This window comes from Myotis brandtii, unplaced genomic scaffold (genome assembly GCF_000412655.1).
Source record: "Myotis brandtii unplaced genomic scaffold, ASM41265v1 scaffold166, whole genome shotgun sequence".
NCBI classification, from domain to species: domain Eukaryota; kingdom Metazoa; phylum Chordata; class Mammalia; order Chiroptera; family Vespertilionidae; genus Myotis; species Myotis brandtii.
The window spans coordinates 1,292,669-1,309,848 of record NW_005356087.1 but is presented as its reverse complement, the minus strand read 5'-3'; the positions used below and the strand labels follow the sequence as shown (position 1 = coordinate 1,309,848).

General features: G+C 38.5%; 1 protein-coding gene across 2 annotated transcripts in view; it reads right to left on the bottom strand.

Moving 5' to 3' along the window:
* The window catches only part of SPG20 (spastic paraplegia 20 (Troyer syndrome)), a 32,087-nt gene that overhangs the window by 3,465 nt on the left and 11,442 nt on the right, over positions 1-17,180 (bottom strand). For both annotated transcript variants that reach the window (XR_001361376.1, XM_014536843.1), the window contains exons 3-7: positions 15,374-15,541; positions 13,322-13,445; positions 8,508-8,702; positions 6,821-6,979; positions 6,649-6,739 (exon numbers count right to left, since the gene is read on the bottom strand). Coding sequence is in view for 1 of the 2 variants with exons in the window: in XM_014536843.1 (XP_014392329.1) it covers positions 6,649-6,739; positions 6,821-6,979; positions 8,508-8,702; positions 13,322-13,445; positions 15,374-15,541 (737 nt within the window). In the remaining variant the exon portion in view is untranslated. The remainder of the gene's footprint in view (positions 1-6,648; positions 6,740-6,820; positions 6,980-8,507; positions 8,703-13,321; positions 13,446-15,373; positions 15,542-17,180) is intronic.

The window sequence follows — 17,180 nt, the reverse complement described above, 5'->3', positions numbered from 1 at the left end:
GCTACGCCCACCAGCCAATCAGGATGAGTATGCAAATTAACCCAACAAAGATGGCGGTTAATTTGCATATGCAGGCACGGAGCGAAGACTGAAGACGACTGAAGACTTGGCTTCTCCCAGTCTTCTCCGTTGCAACCGGAGCAAAGAAGCCAAGCCTCGCTGCAGCCGGAGCAGAGAAGCCAAGCCTCATCGCTGTGGCCGGACCAAAGGCCTGCGTCCTAGGTGCCGGAGGAAAACCAGTGCTGGCAGCCAGGGGAAGGAAGGCCTATTGCGCAAATCTTCATGCAACGGGCCTCTAGTATGAATTATAATAAAGACTGTTCATTAGTCATAATTTCTTTTTTTTTTTTTAATCTGTCCCCTCTGGAAATATAAGAGAATTTCCATTGAAGTAACTGCAGGACATAGAAGACTCTGGAGTCATGATAAATGTTTTGAGTTCTACCTTAACTAGATTGGTTAAGACATTTATTTATTTTTAATTGATTTCAGAGAGAGGGATAGAAACATCAATGATCAGAATCATTGATTGGCTGCCTCCTGCACACCCCCTACTAGGGATTGAGGCGGCAACCCAGGCATGTGCCCTAAACGGTAATTGAACCATGACCTCCTGGTTTGTGGGTCGATGCTCAACCACTGAGCCACACCAGCCTGGCAAGACTGGTTAAGTCTTTTAAACTATCAGAATCTGAGTTTGTCTTTAAGCAGAGATTCTACAATACTGTCTCTCCCTCACTCCACTCCACTGCGACTCACTGGCCTTTCTGCTGTTCTTTTAATCTACCAAGTGCACATGTGCCACCTTAGGACTTATGTACTGGCTGGTATTTGCCGAGCCTACACTCATCCCAGGTATTCAACATGGCTAATGGCCACACCTTCAAGTCAGCTATTATCTTCTCAGTATCAATTTTAAACCTATTTAAAAATCACCTTATCCCACATGCCCCATCCCACTGCCAGCCAATCACCCCCTTAAACTGCTCTTTGTTCTTTTATAACTTAGCATCTGCTACATATTATAGAACTTATTTATGCCCATCATTTTTGTTTTGCTTATTGTCTTACTAGAGTATAAACCCTACTAAAAAAGAGACTCTTTGCTTTTTTCATTAATGTATCCTAAGCACTTAGAACAGCATCTGACATTCAATATTTGTTGAATGAATGCAATGAGCACTTCCTGCCCTACCCATCTCATAGAGTTTCTTGAGCATTAAATGTATAGCAAAGTGCTTGGGAAATTATAAAGCACTACTATACAAATGTAGTTATTACTGCAATAATGAGTACCTGTTGTTTAATACCATTTCTATGAGAAAATATGATATCCTATACAAGGATACGAAAACTCACCCTGTTTTGTTTTACCGTTTACCTTTTTTTAAATACCAGACTCTTAAAGCCTTTCTTATTCATGCGTTTCCCCAACTAAAGGATTGATTAAACAAGAAATAACAATAAAAAGGCAAAATTATGTAATTTTCTCCACAACACACTGAAGTGCTTTGTAACCTGTATCTGGACATTTTATACTAATGCCAGATCTGTCCTTTTAACTAACAAATCCTCTATTACTATTAGCCTGGCCTAGAACAGGTGCTTTGTGATCCTACTGGCTTGTTCATGCTTGTTTCAACCTCAGGTCTAGAAAAATGAAGTAATCTATGCTCCTGAATGATTTTATTTTGTCCTTTGCCTAATGTTAACTTTAGCAGAACCTACGATCTGTCAAACTTTACATCTATAACAGCCTTGATTAGGGCTTTCTCCCTAGATACCGGACTACAGAAAAGCTTCTTGAAATGCTTTCTGCCAGTCCCTGTTGCTTTGCAACCCCGTAGTATTCCAAAGGATTTGCTGATGTTGCAGAACACATGAGCACTCTCATTGTCAACCAAGCCCCAGTCACAATACTAACATCACATGGCAATGACTAAGGCTGAATGAGAACAAAGGGGCAGTGGCAGTTTTAGCAATAGAAAAGTGACCACAACAACTCTTGGTTAAGCAGCTTTCTCTTAGGGCAGATCTCTCCATGACTGTGAGCTACAATGAAGTGACATGGTAACTTAAACTTTCACTTTTGAATATTTTGAATGTTCCCTATTCTACCCAATTAGTTTAACACCTCTAAATTCCTGTTAATTTGGAAAAAAGTGCCAAACTAAGAGTCAGAAAACTAGATTCTAATAACAACTAACCATATGACCTTAGTTAAGTTTTGACCTTTATACACTTCATAAATTTCTTCTTCTTTATCTCATAAATGGGATTTGTACTTTAAAATTTCCATAGTACTAAATATTTAATTATTTTTAAAGGCCTTGTAAAGCAGCTCAGCAGTTATGTTTATTTTTTTTTTAAAATACATCCTCACCTTTCACCTCTGTTTCCCAATAAGCCTTAGAACCAGTATTGCTGGCAGGTATCTATTCTTCTCTTCCTTGATAAATAACTATTCAATACTTTTCTTCATTTAGATTCAAACTACAATGCTAAAAACTCCTAGAAAGCCTATCTCTGACAAAAAGATAAAGCTTATTTTGGAAATGTTACTTTTTAAAAAGTTAATTTTAATTAGAGCTTTTAAAATAGATTTTATATAGGGAGTATCATTACCATACCAATTGAAGAACAATAAAAAATGAATATAAAACATGCTCTAAATAAGTCAATGGGATTCAATTTATAACTTGAATGAGATTTTTCTGAACTTTTTCTAGTGCATTCAGTAATGTCTACAGAGAGCACATTGGCAGTAATTGTAAATTTCACTAATTATAACAAAATTTCAGTCATACAAACTTCAAAATTATTCTCAGAAATATTAAAAACCTCAAATAATTAAAAAAGAAATAGCTTCTTACTAGGCCAGTGATGGCGAACCTATGACACGCGTGTCAGAGGTGACACGCAAACTCATTTTTTTGGTTGAATTTTCTTTGTTAAATGGCATTTAAATATATAAAATAAATATCAAAAATATATGTCTTTGTTTTACTATGGTTGCAAATATCAAAAAATTTCTATATGTGACACGGCACCAGAGTTAAGTTTTTTCAAAATGCTGACATGCCGAGTTCAAAAGGTTCGCCATCACTGTACTAGGCTATTCATCAAACAGACTAATGGCAGGTGGGTTGTGGCCAATTTATGAAGAACCTTGTAGGTGAAGCTGAAGAATTTAAACTTTATCTTGAAATCAATGGGAATGGCATGCAAACTTAGGTTTTAAAAAAATATAACTCAGGTTACTTCCTTAGTTATGAGAATCCCAAAGCTTTAAGAAGGCTCTACTTAATGGTACTTAGGTAAGCAATTTTTTTCTATTAAACTAGGAAATGGACAAAGCCAATAAGTACTTCCTACTTTCTAATATGACTGCCTAAATATCTGTGCTAACAAATGACACTGTTAATCCTATATAATAAAAGGCTAATATTTAAATTGTCCCCTCCACCTTGAGTTCGATCTGAAGTTCAACTGGGAGTTTGACCAGGGGGTGGGGACAGCCCACCAACTGCCCGTGACCCCTCCCCAATTCGGGGTGGGGTCAGCCAGCCAACTGCCCATGGCCCCTCCCCCCAGCTGGTCCGGCCCGATCAGGGTGGGCCGGCCGGATGCCACCTGTGCACGAATTCGTGCACTGGTCCTCTAGTCTAAAAATAATTCACTTTGGGTCTAAAAGAACTTCTGACCTTCTCATGCTCTTGCAACGAAAGAAGAAACTATTTTCTAATTATAGCTGATCCATCAAAGTAACCTCAGAGGCACAACACAGAGTATTAGTCAAAAGTCAATGCTAAAGAGTAGCAAGAAGTGAGCAGGGAGACTTGGGTTTTACATTTTCATCTAAAGATTCTCAGATCTGCTCTGTATTTTCTTTTCCAATCTTTTGATAAAACTGACAGTCCAAGATGATGTGCCAACCTGCTTTATTTCAAAGGTATGCATGTCTCAGAATGAACAAATCAAATCAAATTAGGAAATTAAGTTAGTATTTCCTAAGCCAGTGGTAATGTACTGTGGTGGGAAGGAATCTAAATACATGCTAGGCATCCTAGCCAGTTTGGGTCAGTGGATAGAGCATCAGTCTGCAGACTGAAGGATCGTGGGTTCAATTCCATTCAAGGGCATGTACCTTGGTTGCAGGCTCGATCCCCCAGCCACGTGCGGGAGGCAACCCATCAATGTGTCTCTCACATTGATGTTTCTCTTCCTCTCCCCCTCCCTTCCACTCTCTCTAAAAATCAATGGAAAAATGTCCTCAGGTGAGGATTAACAAACAAGCAAAAATATATATAAATAAACAAAAATAAATACATGCTAGGCAGTGGTGAAAAATAATTCTAAATACAGTGGGGCCTTGACTTACGAGTGTCCCGACTAACGAGTTTTTCGAGATACAAGCCGTCTCTCGGCTGATTTTTTGCTTTGAGTTGCGAGCTAAAATTCGGGTTACGAGCCAGCTTCAGATACCCCACCGCTAGTTGGCGCAGCGAACGTCACAGTGAACGCCACAACATCAGCCCAGCATCACGTGTCTCGCTCATTCACTTTAAGATTTGACATACGAGTAATTTGAGTTACGAGCTCTGTCACGGAATGAATTAAATTCATAAGTCAAGGCCCCACTGTACTAAACTTGCACAGATGTCCCACCAAGGATAATGGTACCCTAATACCATTCTCTGACACTGCATGACAAGAGTCACCTGGCTTATATCCCAGCTCTACTACTTACTGGGGGTATAATTTTTAACAAGGTATTTAACATCTCTATGCTTTGGTTTCCTCATCTGTAAAATGGAGATAATAGCATGAAAAATTAAATAATACAGTACACATGAAAAGCACTAAGCACAATGTCTGTTACAAAAGTATGAATTCGAATGTTGTCAGTGAGTAGATAATTAACACAAGTAACTAAGAGTTGAGAACACCATTATTACTTTTTTCTTTAAAAAACATTAAATATTAAGATCTAAACTAATTCAAAACTAAGAAAGCAACTGAGGTCCTTTATACTAGATTTAATTTTTAGAAGCTGATTCTTCTAGTACTTATAAAAACAGAATAAAGAGGCAAAATCAGAAGATCCTGTTTTAAGTCTCATCTTTAATAACAACACTAATCAGATGAGCCTGGGCAAATCATTAACTTCTCTGTCCATTCATCCTATATAATAAAAGGCTAATATGCAAATAGACCAAATGGCGGCACAACCAAACAACCAAACAACCAATCGCTATGATGTGCACTGACCACCAGGGGGCGCACATGGAACATGGCGCGCACTGACAGCAAGCAGCAGAGCGGGGAACATGGTGGGCATTGGCCGCGGTGGGATGATGGAGCAGGTGAGCGGGGGCACCAGACCAAGGCATGGCGCCGGTCGCTGTTATCGGGGCAAGCCTCTGGTGGTTACTGAAAATTCTTTGCTCCCATGCACCGCGGTCCTGCCCGGTGCTTGCACCTGCTGCCAGCGTCAGCCCCGCTCGCACCCGCTGCTGGCACCGGAGCCGCCACTTGTACCCAATGACAGCGCCCGGCACCGGCCCTGATCGCTCAGCACCATCAGTGGGTGCGAGAGGTGGCTGTTGGTCCCGATCGCCCCTCAGGGCTTCTCCACCTCCTCCTGCTCCTGAGGGGTGATCGGGGCCGGCAGCCGCCTCTCACACCCACTGTCAGCGCCGGCCCCGCTTGCACCCACTGCTGGTGCCGGCCCCAATCGCTCCATGCCATCAGTGGGTGCAAGCGGGGCCAGTACCATTAACGTGTGGGAGTGGCAGTGGCGAAAGCAGGGCTGCCAGCAGACAGGGGACCAGGGGCCACAGCGGGAGGGGCTGGGCGGGGGCACGGAGGATGGGCCAAAACCCACCCCTGTGCCCACAACAGACTCACAACCCACAGTTCCTTTCAAGGTGCACGAATTCGTACACTGGGCCCCTAGTTAATATATGTAATAGAAGACATACAATCTGTCTATTCCAATACAAATGTATAGTGGTAGATTCAAATAAGATATACATAAAAGCTAATATTTACAAGGCACAATAGCTTAATTATAATTCAATTTTCCTATCAAAACTACAGACAAACATCACCCATCAAGAACATGCAGTTATAAGGTATACAAAAACTCCAGGCTTTATAAAATAATCTATTCTTTTGCATTAATGATGAAAAGCTATTTATAACAATTAGTAATGTAAGGCAAAAATCACAGTAATTCTATTATTTGCTAAAAATATTCTTCTCCTTAAGAAAAATAACAAGTAAAAAAAAGGTCTCAGATACTTAATAAAGATAACTACATAATCATTTTAACTGTGCTGGATTTTACAAATGCTGTAAGAGATTTAATCATTAAAATGATAAAATTTGGCCTGGCCGGTGTGCTCAGTGGTTGAGCATCGACCTAGAAACAGGAGATCCCAATTTGATTCCTGCTCAGGTCATATGTCTGGGTTATGGGCTCAATCCTCGGGTGTGGGACATGCAGATAGCAGCCAATCAATGATGCTCTCTCATCACTGATGTTTATATATTTCTCTCTCCCTCTTCTTTCCTCTCTGAAATCAGTAAGAAATATTAAAAAAAAAAAATAAATACAAATTAAAAATATAAAATTCAACTTACTTGTATCTGACAGTTTGTACTGTTTCTGCTGAAACATTGTTAACAATGCATTTAGCAGCACATTCCAATCCCTGCCAGACAGTTGAAAATCCTGCAAATATATTTAAAAGTAAGTAAAAGTAGCCCATAGCAAATAGACTTTCCTAGTTTAAATTTCTGGCCTTTATGTTACCTTGAACACTACTTGCTGCCACGACCATAGCACCATCCAGGGGAGACTTCCCATTTCTGTCTTTTTTAAGAGATTCTGGAACAAGTTTGCTTCCATGCTTCTTGACATGTGGAGCTAGTTCCTTCCCAACACAATTTGCTACAGTGCAAACTCCATCAACTATATAATCATAAAAAAAACCCACTTTTGAAATAATGTATTCTTCCCTTGATTTTACCACTCTACTTTAATAAAATTCTTACATAAGCATCTAAAGTTGTTTTACTGCATGTTACCATTTCTGTTTAAGGATAAGAACCAAGGCTGGCTATTTTTTAAACAAAGTCTATTGTTTGGTTTAAGGATGTGTCTTCAGAGCCTACTGATGTTTTGAATCCTGCTTCAAATATATGTTCTTTTTGGCAATTAGCTTAAAAGAGAAGGATGTGCCCTAGCTGGTTTGGCTCAGTGGATAGAGCATCGGCCTGAGGACTGAAGGGTCCCAGGTTTGATTTTAGTCAAGGGCACATGCCTAGGTTGCGGGCTCAATCCCCAGTGGGGGGCGTGCAGGAGGCAGCCGATCAATGATTCTCTCTCATCATTGATGTTTCTATCTCTCTCTCCCTTCCTCTCTAAAATCAATAAAAATATATTTTTTAAAAAAGAGAGAGAGAGAGAGAGAAGGATCTACCTTTTCTATCTGATTGCTGCAATGCAAGATGGTAGATCCACCTTTCAGGTTTTCCAGCTAAGGGTATTTGTATTTTTTCTCCATGTCCACAGATACCTCACTGAAATAGTAGTCAAGTATTTAAATCTACATAAAAGTAAACAAACCAAAATTTGATTCAAAAGAAAACTAGATAACAAAAAGATAATCTTACAAAATTTAAAGATAATCTCTAAGCAGCTATCTAACTATCTTAAAATACCAAACTTTAGAGTTGTCAAAGAAGGGTAGGTAGAAGCATATTGCTTGGGAAGGCTGACACCAGAATCACTAAATCAGCTTTATTCAAACAATATATCCCTTTCTCTTGACCCTCAACTACCATGCAGTGAACAGTCCTTAAAAGAATGTGTCATATTTGCCTAGCCAGTGTGACTCAGTGGTTGAGCAACAACCTATGAACCAGGAGGTCATGGTTTGATTCCTGGTCAGGGCACATACCTGGGTTTCGGGCTCAATCCCCAGTGGGGGTTGTGCAGAAAGCAGCTGATCAATGCTTGATGTTTCTATCTCTCCCTCTCCCTTCCTCCCTGAATCAAAAAAAATAAATATATCTATTAAAAATAGAAAATAAAATCAATAAAACATATTCTTTAAAAAATGTGTCATATTCAAGGATAGTAAACACATATTCAGGACCATTCCTTTTCAAAGATACAGATGCTCTCTTCTCTAACATGATCAAAACAACCCTTTAACCAGTGTTTCTCAAAATTTTTATACGCAAGTAAAAATCACCTAGGGAGCTCATAAAAATGCAGATTCTGAATCAGTATGTCAATTTCAGAAATATTGTTAAGGCTCTGATAGGTTGATGTTGATGGTCTATAGATTCAACTATGAATTGAAAGATGAAACTACTTTGTTCTAATTCTTTACTCGTAAAGATAAACTAAATTGAGCATTCAGATTAACTTGAATTAAGAGATTATTTGTCATTTAACTGAAAAGAAGTAAAGCCATCTAAAATCATCTTACCCAGGAACTGACTGACTTTCGCTGCTCCTCCTGTAGCCTGCTTTGCTATATGAAGTCCCCTGGTCACAGCTGGACTAACTTCCGCTGGTTTTTCTTCTGGTTGAATCCGTTCTCGGAGTTTAGAAGCACCTTTCTGGATTGCTTTGCCAGTAAATTCAGCACCTTTAACTAAACCCCAACTTACCCAGGAAGCACCTTTTAAAAGATAATTTTAAAATGCATAATATTATAGGGTGATTATACCTTTAAACCCTTTAATAACTAACTGATCAGCAGGAAAAAATCCAAGGAGTTCAAATATCAGATTCCAAACATGCCATAAACTTTCAAGCCAACTTTTTGCACTTACAGTTTTCTGTCTGGAATATACACATTTTCTAAGTAAATTCATCTTGAATACTTATATCACTCAATAAGAATCCTGTACCACTGTTTGCTGCCACTACAGCTTATACTGTACCACAATATACTATTGTTAGGGACTAATTTGGGGTAGTGGTGCCATTAAGATAGTATTTGGCTAGAAGACTCAGGTATCCTTGTTCTTTTTGCCTTAGTCCAAGCACCATGTTCTCCCCATGGAGTCCTTTAGGGTAATAGACACAAAGAATGCTAACTGGAAACCAAAGAATCTGTATCTCAAACACCAAGCAGAACTCTTGCTTGCTTGCTTTGGTCTAACGGCATAAGACAGGGGGCCCTGTTGCTCCCTCAATCTTAAACCCAAACCTTTGAGTCTCAGCACTTTTTAGCTTGCAACATAAACGTAAATGACAAAGACATGAGATCACTGAAGGAATGCATAAGAAAAAACCTAGAGAGAAGAAAACTGAGAGGCCTAGTTGGTGTAACCATTTCTCATGAGAGTAGGCTCTAGTCCTTTGCTTTGCTTGGGCTTCTTGCAGCATGAATAAAAGAAGAGACTGTCAGAGGGAAAGCAGGGTGGCAGAGACTTCTCTAGTGAATAGGCCCCCAAGGGGCACGTGGGTGAAGAAGTGGGAAGGAAATGGGAGAAGCAAGAAAAAATGCACAAGGAGAAAGGTTCCTCCTAAGAGGGGGCGGAAAGTGTTACCCTGCCCTGGAGAGAGCTTATAATTTTAACTATATCCTTCTTAGCAATACCATGAATCTAGTTTTTAAAATTAGACATATAAAATACTTATGTCCTGCCTAGGTCTGTGGCATGGTTCTTACTACTTCAGCCTATGAGTGAGCAAGTATCCAGTGATCATGTGAAAACCATAACTATTTTAAAATGCTAGCAACAAAATGTGCCAAATATAACTGATTAGAAAAACTGATATATTTCTCTTCCTGTTTCAGTAAACATGTCTACTTTCAGTTCTAACCCTGCCACCAGTGTCCTACCCTTGGGAGAGGATCAGATCTCAAACTCAGGCAAACAGGTTCCATCCATGAGTTTCCATAACAATAAAGGGATTGAAGATGTCTAGTAAAAAAAAAAAAAATGTGTTTCTAGAGTTAAGTTATAGGTTGAGAAGTTTTAAGAAGTAAAAACCAGGTGAACTTGAGAGAGGAAGAGTGAGATACTGAAAAATGGGCCTTGAAAGGACTGACTCCATCCTGTCCTTCTGAGTCTGTGCCAATAACCTAATGTATATTCTCATCGGCCTATAGTCACTGCTCCCTCTTAATTGTCCTATTTTGCAAGACCTGTTTACTTAAGCACTACTCCAATTTTAGAAAGGCCATAAACCATGAACAATACAACCCCCAGACGGAGTTAGCAATACTGGCACCAGGCCAGGCCTTGAGATATAGTCTCACTGCCCCATCCCAGCACTAGGGTTTTTTTCAAAGCCTATGAAAGGTTCGGAAGTCCCATCCCATATTTGGGAGACAAAGACAATGGGGAAGTATAAAGGGAAAATTTCCTCCATGTTTTTTTGGCTCAAGACTTTGAGAGGCAACTCCTCAGACCACTGGCGCAATAAAGACTCCAAATTTGGCTTACTGATTAAGGCGTCCTTTGTTTAGCTCGCTGATTTCCAATACAACAATACCATAAAATAAGTGACAATGAAACAAAGGAGAGCTCAAATAGACTAAACAACTACGACGCAACTCTATAAAAAATGAGGGAATAATTCCATTAATGAATGAGAAAAATAAATGGAAATGAAATAAATGAAAAGTCATGGGACTAATGAGAAATACTAGGTGCAAATTATAAACAAGCCATGGAAAAGCATAACAGAGGTGATAAATACATTCAAACTGTAGACATTGCAATAGAAGATAAGGAATATAGCATTTCATTAGTAGCCATTAAGAGCTTTTAAATGGCATGTATAATGCCAGATATAGATTTATTCTATCCATGTTTGCATCCTATGCACCCAGTTAATGCTAAAATATAGCAAGCCATACATGTTTGCTGAATAAGTGAGAGGTTGGCAGATGACTTAAAACGATGTAACTCAAATCAGTCTATTATCACCAATCCTCTACCTCCTCCCAAATTAGCTTACTAGACTCTACTCCATCTAAAATGTTTGACAGCTGCCTTTTTAAAATGTAAGTCTAGACTTCTCAAGCCAATATACTACACAGGTAAATTTTAAGCAGTTATTTAACTTTTTTCACCTTTTACATTTTTAAAACAAGACTATAAATTTTACTTATCCTTTGACAAGTGAACAGGAATCAATCTTGGGCTATGATGAATGAGCTCAATTTGGATACTTGGTTACTCATCTTTGTACAGAATCTGCATGAGTCAGGTAGAAATAGTCTCTTGACAAACCAGATAATTTTCCCTAGTTTAAATCTTTAGTATTTTCTGCACCTCTTTGTCACTTGTGCCTTAAGTATTTGGTGAGCTAATGGTATTTCATCCACTTATTAAAAAGCACATAAGGAGACATATACTCTGATTGGCATTTAAATGGTTTTAATGTCACCAACTGTTAGGGGTATTCCTAGATCTCTAGCCCTAAGGGTATAGCATGAAAAAGAAAAGAGTTACAAGCCTGAAGACACTGAGAGTTCTTCTGAAAGCTCTAAAGAGATCTCTCCCCAGGATTAGATGGTTCTAAAGATGCTTCACTTCCTTGAGTAGAACAAGCCTGTAGAATCTGTGTGGTACCTGGGAGGCCTAAGACTTTGTGGTATGTAGTATTTTCTAAAGATGTCCAAAAACAGTATCTCTTATTCCACATTTTCTTTCAACATAATCTTGACATTCTTCCCATTAAGAAGTGGAATCTATGTCACATCCCCTTGAATCTAGATAGGTTTGTTATTTGCTTGTAATGAGTGACGTTGGAAATTCCCAAGAAAATGTCAGAAAGGGTAATGCAGCTTCTGCCTGCTTGCTGGACCATTCATGCTTGAAACTCTGAGCTACCACAGAGAAGCCAGACCAGCTTAAGGCCTTCATGCTGAAGTCAAGCTGCATGGAAAAGCCATGTGTAGGCACTATATTTGGCAGTCCTAGATTTTGAGTTCTCCCAAACTGGATGCCAGATGTGTGAGTGAAGGAGCTTCAAATTATGTCAGCCCTCCAGTTATTGAGTTACTAGTCAGCCTGAGTCTTCCTAGCTGAGGCCCTAACATCATGAAGCAGATATAAGCCATCCTTGCTGTGACCTTTTGGAATACCTGGCCCACAGAATTCCTAAGCATAAAAAAAATGTTTGTCGTTTCATGAGATTAGGTGTGGGATGATTTGTTACACAGTGATAGTAAATGGACAATCTTATAGCAGTATAAACTCAAAAAACTTAAGAAAATAACCTTTGAATTTAATTATCTACATAAGTGTGGATACAGGCACACATGAATACTGACCTAAAAACAGCTTAGCAGCCTGTAAAGGTAAGGAGCAAGGTAGTAAGAGTAAAGGTTTTTCTTTACAACTTCTTTGAAAAATCTCTTTCAAGCGTCAATTTTAACTGTTACAATTATTTTTTTAAAAATTGGCTTCATTTTTTCTTCTTGATTCAAGCAGCATTTTGAAACTGGGCAAAATAATTTGTTAACTCCCAACTAATGGTTATTTTTCACTTATTTTAGCTCGGTGGTTTTTCATGTTGGCGATTTCCTACATCTTTATTAGTTTAATGAATTTTTACTACAAGATGAAAACCTCTATCAATAGTCTTTTAAATGATTGGTGAAGATCCCATTATTGAGTCATGAATTTGTCTTACTGAATAGTGACTGGCAATGTTTTTAAAAAATAAGTAGGTGGTCTAAATCTGAGAGCTATTACAGTTGAAAAGCTCAAATGTTAACTAATTAAAGAAAGATATATGTCAGCAATGACCATTCTGGTTTTAAAATAATTGGTCTGAAGCCCATTGTAACCACAATTAAATAGTAGGGACTACTCCCCAAACAGCTTGGCTGTAATCCTTATATCTTCTCATGCTTGCACATCTGTGTGGTAAGGGAGTGCCGCTTTGCTTCCAAAGACAGATGAATATCTTACCATTTTTTGGTTGTGGAGAGGAAAGAAGGGGGGGGGGGGGTTTGGGGGGGGGGGGAGGGAATAAAAGGATTAAAAGGAAATTTCAAAGGGAAATGGAAAATAACTAATTTTATGTTCAGAACTATTTGAGAGTTTGGAGATTCCTGAAGCTTTTCACTATCAATTTTCCCAAGAATAAAAGAGAATAGATGAAAAAGAACTTACACCTATATGTCAATATGTTCCTTCAATTTCTGTTTTAAGTGTTTATAAACTGATCATTTAGAACCAAAATATAAAACATTATCTTCCTAAATACTCTTTTATGGGTCCCAAAGGTTTCACATTAAAGGGGAAAAAGTTACCATTACTGTAATACCTGACAAAATGTTTTGAGCCACTTTCTCACTCCATTCAGGTAATTCCTTTGCTTTTTCTTCTGCAACTGGCTCATAGGGTACCATGTGACTCAGATTGACTTCTTCACTTGAAGTACCTTTACCCTGAATAGTAAACATGTTTCAAATGTGAAACAGTAAAGTACTAAGGGGGAAAAGTTATAAGTTTTATGTACTAAAATATTAAAACAACAAATATTAGATATAATTAATGAAATATCTCCAGCCAAACTAGTTACCACTACATTTTATAGTATAAAGTGCAATACCATAACTGCCATGAAGTTGAAAACTTTCTGGTCTTATATTTAGTCCTGGTGGTAAGTAAGATTTAAAAACCAACGTACTTCCAGTACAGCATTTAACAAATCATATTTAAAATGACATTTTTCTTTTCTTGACTAAGAGTTCCTTCATTCTGCTATAAACCCCTAGATATTAGTATGTACATGGTTAGAAGATTTCTGTTAAATGACTCAATCAGTGAGGAAGGATGTATCCAAATAAACTGGGTTTGACAGAAATCAAGTAAAAGCAAGTAAAAATATATAAACACAAAATAACCTGCCATTCCATTTGAATAGAAATGGGAACACAGAAATACCTGTACGTTGATAATTCAACAGTTATTATGAGAGCTAGAGCCAACACTCAAAATCTCAAAACTAAATTTATTCATTCTAAGAACTTAGAAGCAAGCTAACTCAGACCTTATAACTTGAAAATCAAACTTCTCAACAGAAATACAAAGAGAACTTCACTTAAAATAAAAACTTCTACACAGGCGAAAAGCCACTCATAAGTAAAAACTCCCTACTGCTTCCCACATCAGCAATATGCCCACACTTATTTCTGAGGCCAGGTTGTACATTAGAGAGAAGGTACAACCTAGCTTTCTATACAATCTATGTACCTTCATCTAATAATCACACTAGACAGAAATGATCTCTTTGTTGACCTGTCCTCCCCACTAAATGGTCAATTACTTGAAATGAGAAATTTAAACTTTTCCCACTACGCTCAACATTCTAGCACTTAATATTTACTAACTCTAATCCTGATGTACCACTTATAGCATACTAGAGGCCCGGTGCACGAATTCATGCACCAGTGGGGTCCCTCAGCCTGGCCTGCGGGATCGGGCTGAAACCAGCTCTCCGATATCCCCTGAGGGGTCCTGGATTGTGAGAGGGCGCAGGCCAGGCCAAGGGACCCCACCAGTGCATGATCGGGGCTGGGGAGGGACGCAGGAGGTTAGCCAGCCGGGGAGGGACTGTGGGAGGGCTCTAGGCCATATCCGGCCTGTCTCACTCAGTCCTGATAGGCTGGACCCCAGCAGCAAGCTAACCTACCAGTTGGAGCATCTTCCCCCTGGTGGTCAGTGCACGTGATAGCGACTGGTTGATTAGTCGACTGTCTGCCCCCTGGTGGTCAGTGTACGTCATAGTGAGCGGTTGAATGGCCTTAGCATATCATTAGCATATTACACTTTGATTGGTTGAACGGACGACCAGACACTTAGTATATTAGGCTTTTATTATATAGGATCATATACTCAGAATCTAAGAAATGAAAGAAGAAACCACTAAATAACTACAAAATATGTTAAATAACCCATCCTCTGTCTTGTTGACCATCAAGAAATAAGGAACTGAATAAAAATGGCAGTCTAAGAAAAAGCATACCTAGCCCCAAGATCTTAGTGTATATAGGAAGGTGGAGAACAACACAAAACAAAAAAGTATGTGCATCATTAAGGTAAATATCAAAATCTTTCAAATTGTTGCAAAAAAAAAAATCTATCCCTCAAAACATAGAATATCTTTTAAAGCACTTTAAGTAACAAACACTTGGAAAGGGAAATATTAAAGCTGCTAATTATGTTTACTAGTAATCACTTTGTAACTCTACAAATTGTGCCATTTTTTTTAGTAAATGGGGCTAAGATCTTATAAATAATTGAAACTGGTTAAAGGTACCTTTGATTAGAACACATACACAGACCTCACTGCTCTTTTACTTAATTTACTTACCTTCTTACCCCGTTTTCCTTTATGACGTATATCCTTACTACTTTGGTCCAATGAAGGATCCAATTGTCCCACATCAGACACACTGGCTTCCTTTAGTTGGTCAGAGGGGCATCTTGCTCTGCCAGGGATTTGGAATTCATTTTCTCCTTCAGCCCGGTTCCAGTTTGCCTAGGAAGTAAAGGACTAAGATTAGCTCAAATCTGACTTTTTCCAGATGACTTTCCTCTAAGCTATGGTACATCATGGTCTAATAATACACCTGGTCAGATGTCAGTGTTTGACAGTCTTATTTTAAATACAACTATTTTTGTTTGTCTTTCCCCTATATTTCAGTTTTATCTCATCACCAAACCTCAAACCTTTGAGTTTGTTAGTTCACAGCATATGACCTAAGTCAAATTTCAAAAGACAAAGAATAAAAAATTTACAGCAGTTTGTTGGTATAAGCTACCATAAAGTCAGATGCAGCTACATGTGAATTTAATTATATAATAACTAATATGTTTTAGGAATAAGACTAAATAAGTTTAAAGGCAATTAACAAAACTCATGTCCAGTTTAACTACTCTGAGTTGTTAGAAAGCTGATTGCTGATTTTAAAAAAGGGTTTTTTTGCACTTAATACTAAAGGTATTTCGCTAGCATACACTTTGCTGAATGAATACTTAAAGAGTGAAAAAGACAGGTCAAAATTATTGCTGGTAACTAACTTCTGTTTACAGTTGGAGTTTTGGGACAACAGAGAAAACAACAAACCACATGCAACCAAAAAATAAAACTCAACAGAGATAAATATATAACCTAAAAGTCAGTTTAATTTCTTTTCTAAAGCCCCAGTAATACAGAGCCTATGAATGTAGGGGTGAAGAGAAAAACAGCTCCATGATTGGTCTGGAGTACTAAATAATGTCACTTCATTCTGCTAGTAAACAATAAAGCTAAGACACTCATATACATATTTCACCATGTTCCTGCCTTTGTAAACTCCTCTCAATGAACACACAGTCTACCCACACTTCTGTATGGGGATCATGTTTTGTTAGCATAGATTAAATGTTTAGCATTGACTATGCTAAAGTACAGGGGTCCTCAAACTACGGCCCACGTGCCACATGCATATACAAATATTGTATTTGTTCCCGTTTTGTTTTTTTACTTCAAAATAAGATATGTGCAGTGTGCATAGGAATTTGTTCATAGTTGTTTTTTTAAACTATAGTCCGGCCCTCCAACGGTCTGAGGGACAGTGAACTGGCCCCCTGTTTAAAAAGTTTGAGGACCCCTGCTAAAGTATATGTTGATCACCAGGTCATTTACATTTACACAACTTAATGCTGAGATGACTCTCTACCCTTTTACTTAGCTGGTGAACTGCTCCCATCATCTTTGATCTTTTAAATATAAGTATGGATTCAAAGTGTATTCTACTTCCTGAGAAAACAGGAACAAATCTTTCAAAACTTAAATAAAAGTGAACTACAGTTGATCCTTGAACAACACAGGTTTCAATTGGTGGGTTCACTTTTATGTGCATTTTCTACAATAAATACTGTAAATGAACTTCTGGCCAAGATGGTGGAGTAGGTAAACACTGTGTTCATCTCCACTCATGCCCACATCAAAATCACAACTAAATTGCCCTGGTCAGCATGCTCAGTGGTTAGAGTGTTTGCCCATGCACCAAAGGCCTCAGGTTCAGTTCCTGGTCAAGGGCACATACCTGGGTTGCAGGTTCGATCCCCAGCCCCAGTTGGGGCCCATGTGGGAGGCAACCAATCAATGTGCCTCTCTCACATCAATGTCTCCT